We start from the raw sequence: 7926 nt of genomic DNA on the forward strand, positions 1-7926 counted from the left end.
CGAATGCAATCCAAATCTGCTTTAGAACTTTTTTTTAATGACATAGCAGGCTGATTATATTCAGGTTTATGTTACAGTTGTTTTGTTGTTTTCATATGTTACTGATTAATCATAGCCTATACATACATATTTTCTATTGGACATTTGGGCCGTTTACATCTTATTATACCGGCCATTCATGCGTTCAATCGGCCAATGTCCGGCCATAGCCGGCTAACGTGAACACTGGCCCACACACACACACAAACGTTCACACCTGCACACACACACCCACACCCACACACGCGCTCACACATGCACACACACACACACACACACACACACACACACACACACACACAAAGACAGAGCCGTGCAAAGACACACAGACCTGTCCTTCAAATTCTGGAATACATTGAGGTACCAGCATATTTAGTATGCTCAGGAGGTGCAGTTACTCAGTCATTGCATTGTCTGTGTATTGGTGTGTGTGTGTGTGTGTGTGCGTGTTTGTGTAGGACCGTGCTCACCGTATCGGCCAGAAGAAGGCGGTGCGTGTGTTCAGGCTGATAACGGACAACACTGTGGAGGAGAGGATTGTAGAGAGAGCAGAGATGAAGCTGCGTCTCGACTCCATCGTCATACAGCAAGGTACACACACACACACACAGACACACACACACACACACACACACACACACGCACACACACAACTAAGTCTATCCATCTATTTATCCTTCTATCCATCCATCCATCCATCCACCCACCCACCCATCCATATGATAAATGCTGTGTGTCTCCAGGGCGTCTGATAGACCAGCAGTCCAATAAGCTGGCTAAAGATGAGATGCTGCAGATCATCAGACATGGAGCCACACACGTGTTTGCCTCGAAAGACAGCGAGCTCACTGAAGAAGACATCGACTCGATTCTGGAGAGAGGAGCTAAGAAGGTACGGACACGTCAGTGCTCAGGGCTTCGCTCCACACAGGTGGCAACTTCAGCGTTGGGTTAAAGATGGGAATAAACTGATGAGAGTGCACTGTTATAGGGAGAATCATTCTCATGAAATGTTTAATGGACATGAAATGTTTAAAAGAGAATTGACTACAGTAGAAACATTGGCACTGAAAAGGTGAGTGACATTTTGAGAAAGGTATTTACTACTGAATTCGTCAGGAGAACCCATAATAATAATTATTATTTATTGTTTTTCCTTAATGTGAGATGGTCCATTTGCAGTGTGTTTTTCTAGTCTCAAAAACCTATTGACCTGAAGGCTAAACAGATAAGGGTCACCGTTCTTAACCTTTGTGGATAAAGAGAAGACACTGAAGAACCCCTTTGGTGTTTACCACCATATCTTTGAGAGTGCAGTTTCTCTTGCCTGTTCTCTCTCGCGTTCCTCCCTTAGACAGCGGAGATGAATGAAAGAATGGAGACTCTGGGCGAGAGTTCTCTGAGGAACTTCACCATGGATACGGGAGCAGAGACCAGCCTGTACAACTTTGAAGGCGAAGATTATCGTGAAAAACAAAAGGTGCAGCCACAACCAGAGCCGCCAATGTTTTGGTCTCAAATGTCAGAAGAACATGCTTCAGTTATGGAAACAATAGAACAATTATGAAAATTCAAGCAGCAAATCATTTTACATTTTTGTTTGTGTAGGTGTCTGTGCATGTGAGTGTCTCTGTGCATGTGCCAGTTGTGTGTATGTTTCTGTTTGAGAGGGCATGTGTTTAACTCTTACGTGTCGGTGGTTCTGTATGTGTGTTGGTGCATGTGCGTTTGTTTGTGTGTACGTGGATGCACGTGTAACCCACTTGTTTGTGTTCCTCAGCTGAGCATGATGGAGTTTATCGAGCCTCCTAAGCGGGAGCGCAAGGCTAACTATGCTGTGGACGCCTACTTCAGAGAAGCCCTGCGAGTCAGTGAACCCCGGACACCCAAGGTAACCCCCCCCCCCCCCCAGTAGACTCTCCAAAGCAGGGTAAAGGTGTATATAAAGTATGTCACCCCCTTGCCTGTATGAAAGCTCTGTATCACTTCCCACTGTCAGTAATAGAATTTGCAAGTACACTGTTTTGGTCCTCAGTGTTTCAGGGGGAAGGTGCTAATGAAGAGAACTGGCTTATGGTTGCAGTGTGCCATACGGAGTGTGGGAAGTGAGACTTGAGTGTGCATTTGTTTGTTTGTGCTGAAAGCTGCCGGTGCGTGGTTTAAAGCTCTCTGTGTGATGTTCCGTAGGCCTCCTGCGTGTGTGTGTGTGTGTGTGTGTGTGAGTGTGTGTGGGTCTGTGTGGAACTGTGTTTGTGTGTCTGTTTAAAGCTGTGGGCTCTTTGGTGTGCTTTAGGCTCCCCGGCCCCCAAAGCAGCCCAACATCCAGGACTTTCAGTTCTTCCCTCCACGCCTCTTTGAGCTGCTGGAGTTGGAGATCCTCTTCTACAGAAAGACCATTGGATATAAGGTGTGTGCCTTTGTTATCATGTCGGTGAAACCTTTAGGGTTAGACACTGATACTAAAGACCATTGGATATAAGGTGTGTGCCTTTGTTATTATGTCTGTTGAACTTAAAGGGTTAGACACTGATACTGAAGCCCATTGGATATAAGGTGTGTGCCTTTGTTACCATGTCTGTGGAACTTAAAGGGTTAGACACTGATACTGAAGTGGGTTTCTCTCATTATAACGTATGCCTTTTAAAAAGTTCCCAGATATATATATCTGTATATTTTACTTTTTTTACTTTGTGATATTTTATTTAATAGCTTTGTTAGAAAGGCTATGGTTTAGGGAAAATCAAGTCAGTATTAATTATTTCAGATGTAACACAGACATGTGCCATGACTTTCTCTTCCTCTCTCTCTCTCTCTCTCTCTCTCTCTCTCTCTCTCTCTCTTTCTTTCGCTCGCTCTCTCTCTCTCTCTCTCTCTCTTTCTTTCTCTCTGTCTCTCTCTCTCCCTCTCTCAGGTGCCCAGAACTCCAGACATCCCCAATGCAGCCCAGGTCCAAAAGGAGGAGCAGAGCAAAATCGACGAAGCCGAACCACTTACACCGGAGGAGACAGAGGAGAAGGAGAAATTACTCACACAGGTACACCCACACGTGCAAACACACACATACACACACACACACAGACACACACACACACAGACACACACACACACACACACACACACACACACACACACACACACACACACACACACACACACACACACATACAGCATACCTGTCTGTGTCCAGCATGTACAGGACACTATGTTGTTTTTTGAAGGGATTCACTAGTTGGAACAAGCGTGACTTCAATCAGTTCATCAAAGCCAATGAGAAGTACGGCCGTGATGACATAGACAACATCGCGCGAGAAGTTGAGGGCAAGACTCCCGAAGAGGTCATAGAATACTCGGGTAAGACGAGCGTCAATACGTTTGCGATGTTACACGACAACTAACCGACCAATATAGAAGAGTGACTGCATGTGTCCACTATGTTTCACGGAGCAGCGGTCTTTTGGGAGCGCTGTAACGAGCTGCAGGACATTGAGAAGCTCACGGCCCAGATCGAGAGGGGAGAGGCCCGCATCCAGAGACGTATCAGCATCAAGAGAGCCCTGGACACTAAGGTCAGCCACTGGTCAATACACAGGAGATTCACCTGACGCCATTTAATGCTTTGTTGCCCATGTGTGGTTAATGTTGAAAATGGTGGCTTGTGTCAGTGATTATAGTAATGAATTAGTCTCCAAGGACTTCCATCAGTTTTGTTCGTATTGTGAACTGTTCTTTGTCTGACCCTTAACGATGTGGACTTGGCATTATTATAAGTAGATGGAACTGCATTTTCAGATGATTTACCCTCTGTTTTCACGGCTCTGCTCTGCGGTGTTGTGTTTTTGTGTTGTATTGGCATGTGGTTCTGCGGTCTCTGGCCACAGATAGCGCGGTACAAGGCTCCGTTCCACCAGCTGCGCATCCAGTACGGCACCAACAAGGGGAAGAACTACACGGAGGAGGAGGACCGCTTCCTCATCTGCATGCTCCACAAGATGGGCTTCGACAAGGAGTACGTGTACGAGGAGCTCCGGCAGTGTGTGCGCAACGCGCCGCAGTTTCGATTCGACTGGTTCATCAAGTCCAGGACTGCTTTGGTGAGCTGGCCACCAATGGAAGCTTTTCCTTTGTGTGTGTGTGTATGCATGCGCGTGTGTGTGTGTGTGTGTGTGTGTGTGTGTGTGTGTGTGTGTGTGTGTGTGTGTGTGTGTGTGTGCGTGCGTATTACAGTTTGAACCATCAGCATAGCAGTACCATACATTCAGCAGGGGGCAATAGTTTTAATAGGTTGCAGTAACAGCAATCTGGTGTTCAGCTGTAATTTGCACCAACCCACCTTTGTGCATATAAAACTGCATGTAAAAGACAGCAGAATAGCCACACAGTGGCACTAGGGCTCGCATTAAAAGGCCTTTGAGAAAAGGCCCATGTGCTGCAAAAAATGGCTGCTTTTTGTGAGATGTTGAACATGACGGTGCTCAGGGGCGTAGCCAGGACATTATTTCTGGGGGGGCCAGCTCTGGCCAGTCTTTTATTTGGGGTGGCACTTGATGGTCAAAAACTACCATTTTAAAACTCACACACATGCTGCGAATATGGGGCTTGTAGTGTAAGTGAAAAATGACAATATAAGACGACTTCATAAAAAAAATACTACTGCATTTATTTCAGTTTTATACCGTTTACGGTTACCGTTTTTTTTTTGTGAGATTGAGGGGGGCCATTCTCTGACCAATGGTGGCCGTGGGCCCGTGGCCCCCCCTGGCCACCACGTGGCTACGCCCCTGACGGTGCTCCCCTGTGTGCTTTGCAGGAGCTCCAGAGGCGCTGTAACACGCTCATCTCCCTGATAGAGAAGGAGAACATGGAGATAGAGGAGAAGGAGAGAGCAGAGAAGAAGAAGAGAGCACCAAAGGGACAAAGCGTAAGATATCACACTCAGCAGCCTGTCACATCAACACTGAGACAATTGCAACATTGGCCTGGTAGAAACTAGCAACTGATACGTAAGGGATAATGTATAGTCCAACGATACTGACAGACAGACTTTATATTATCCAGCACAACCGTTACTTGCAAAAATGATAAAGGACATGTTTAGGTGATTTTGATGCCCTTTCGTGACTTCGGCTGAGAAAAAATTGTTCTTTGCACAAATAGAACTTTTAGGTGTTGTCCGGAAGATGTGACTTAGAAGTGCAAAACCCGTTGCTGATGACAGCGGTCAATACAAAGAAATATCAGACTTCCGAGCATTGGGGTGGCCCATTCAAATCAGTGGAATGTTTTGCACCATTCTGAAGAGCTGTACAATAATAATGAAGAAATTAGGTACAGTGAATTCATCAGGGATTGCAGTTTTTCTCAGTCGGTCAGTCGTATATTTTTCAGATCAGAATTGAAATTCTCAAAACTACTTGTTCAACCTCAACATCATCTAGTCCCTTGTTGTGCAGATAATAACAGCAATTTCTCATTGTTTTTAAAAAATTGAAAATGCTGGTACAATGCTGGTATTGCTTGTCAAGCATATATTTCATCAGTTTCAGTGACACTGTTTTTTGTTTTACATTTGCTAAATGTATAAACAATGTGTTTGTGAATGTGATTGTGCTGCTGGAGCAGTTGACAGTTGCATAACGTAACCTAGGCAATTACATGGATGAAAACACTCATTTAACAAGCCGAGGGCAGCGTTTCTCAAACAGCAATGACCTACTGACATTCTGGCAGACATAGGCTGGCACTTACACTCTACGATTCAAATATTAAAGTCCCTCTCCCTGCATTCATTAAGCTCCTAAAAAAATCATCTCTGTTCTCCAAAATGACATATATATATATATATATTTCCCCCCCCCCCATGGCTTTAAAATGGCTTGGCTGTAGCTGTACACCTTTGCGTCATTTAGCTTTCGCAGATCTTTGAATGCAAACTAGTCCCATCTCTATCTATCTGCCTTAGGCTTGAATACATTATCAAACAGCTAATAATGTGTTGCTGACGTTAGATAAACGTTGGTCCTAATCGGCAGCTCTGACTTAGCTAGATTGAATTGATAAATATCCAGATGTGCCTTTTGGGGAGAAGAGAGAGGTAACAAGTAAGAAGAGGGAATAAACAGAACTTAATTGTTCATGTAGCTTATAACTACGTCTCATTGTCCTTGGAAAAATACTCTCCATATCTGTTTACTCATGCGTAATACCAGTGTTGGATTCCCATATGGTCATTGAAACTCAGCTGTCGATACCTAGACATGCCACTAGAGGCATAATACCTACCCCTGGAAATTTTCGATGGGGAAAAAAGTGATTAAAAACAGCATTTAAACTAAAACGGCATGCCCTTATTCCAATTTTAACTCTTTGCTTTTTTTCCGCTGGCAGACCCACAAACGGAAAGCAGCGGAGCCAGACTCTTCAGCACGGAAGGAGAAGAGAGCCCGCACCTGATTGGTCAGGGTCAGGGTGCTCTGGAGTATTATGACTCATTCACACACACTTACCAACCAGTCCACTCGCTCGCATTTCGCATAATCACATTTTCTGTGCATGGTTGTATGCAAAAAAAAAAAAAGAAGAAGAAAAAAAAAAACAAGTAGGTTTGCTTGGCTTGATGTTCACCTGGGAGGTTGTGAGTTTGAGCCCCCCTGGCCCCTCCCCCTTGAGACCCATGGCAGACTGTGACATCATAAAGACTTTGTGATTGTGTGCGGTCGAAACTGAATCTCTGAGCCAATGAGATGCTGTGGTTGTGATGTAACATACTCATGTCCAGGTGGTGCATTGACGGATGGATATGTGTTAAGCCCCTTTTCTGAGCGCGTTGAATTTACTGTGTGCTACTACTCATATCTTTCTCATGAAACATTGCGCTAGCATAAACTCCCTGATAAGAAAAAATTAAACAAAATGAATCTGAGCAATCATTTCGCCACGATGGCCGCCTCTGCCGACTGCAAGGCCTCTGATTTGTACGGGGTTTTCGTTCCCACTCTTTTATAGCCGTTTGATGCACTTTGAAGAAAAACAAGAAGTTAAAAAATTAAATCTGATGTCTTATTGATTTGGCATGCGGAAAAAAGAAAAGGCAGTTTTATGTCTGTTTGTTGTGTTTCTGTGTTTGCCTGATAAGCTGTTATGCAAGTTACGTACTTCATCTTGTATTACCCACATGACTTTTGCACATATCTCAAGCGTTTTTCTACATTTCATTGAAAGGGTCATATAAGCTTTTTACATATTGATATTTTAATCTTTTCATGGTTTTCCCCTTTCTATGTATTAGCCCCGTGCTATTAAATAAAACCAAAATTGATTCTTAATGACTGTTGCCGTATATGTCAGGAAAATACACCAAAAAGAAATCTGTAATTTTCTCAGATTGTGGACTCTTACCATCTGATGGTATAGCCATCTTGTCTCTCTTTGCAGTTCAAGGACATGAATAAATAAAAAGACCAATTGGCCACTGACATGTCATTCTGCACATGCCACGCGGTCACGCAATGTCCTGTTGTAAGAACAGATCCTGTATGGATTCCCTCTGTGTCTCAGGAACACCATTCCCCTTCAGAGGAAGCTGTGTTGAGTCCAGTCTTGTAGCCTTGTCTCACTGTGAATAATGAAATGTAGCACGTAGTACATTAACATACATGCTGCCTCTTCCGAAGGGGGACTGCTATGCTCATGAAATTATTTAACACATTAACAAGTCTGTGTTAGCAGAAGTTCCACACATTACGTTAAATGATGCAGAAGCTCCATTACCAACATTTAGTCTTTTCTTTTATTAACCAGCCACATGGGGGAGCTTTAAGTCTATCGTAATCCTCTGCCTGAACTGTCCAAGTGGTTCTCTATGTCCTTGTGAAACGCTGATTTTGTTCA

At 44.1% G+C, this 7926-nt stretch overlaps 1 protein-coding gene across 2 annotated transcripts in view; it reads left to right on the forward strand.

The window, feature by feature from the left end:
* The window catches only part of smarca1 (SNF2 related chromatin remodeling ATPase 1), a 15696-nt gene extending 8335 nt beyond the window's left edge, over positions 1-7361 (forward strand). For both annotated transcript variants that reach the window (XM_080853288.1, XM_080853287.1), the window contains 11 exons: positions 498-630; positions 783-931; positions 1394-1519; positions 1820-1930; positions 2333-2446; positions 2951-3073; positions 3258-3390; positions 3487-3605; positions 3918-4130; positions 4847-4957; positions 6424-7361. In XM_080853288.1, coding sequence (XP_080709414.1) covers positions 498-630; positions 783-931; positions 1394-1519; positions 1820-1930; positions 2333-2446; positions 2951-3073; positions 3258-3390; positions 3487-3605; positions 3918-4130; positions 4847-4957; positions 6424-6489 — 1398 coding nt within the window. In that variant the 3' untranslated portion in view covers positions 6490-7361. The remainder of the gene's footprint in view (positions 1-497; positions 631-782; positions 932-1393; positions 1520-1819; positions 1931-2332; positions 2447-2950; positions 3074-3257; positions 3391-3486; positions 3606-3917; positions 4131-4846; positions 4958-6423) is intronic.
* The last annotated feature ends 565 nt before the right edge of the window (positions 7362-7926 follow it).

This window comes from Sprattus sprattus (genome assembly GCF_963457725.1).
Source record: "Sprattus sprattus genome assembly, chromosome: 1".
NCBI lineage: Eukaryota > Metazoa > Chordata > Actinopteri > Clupeiformes > Clupeidae > Sprattus > Sprattus sprattus.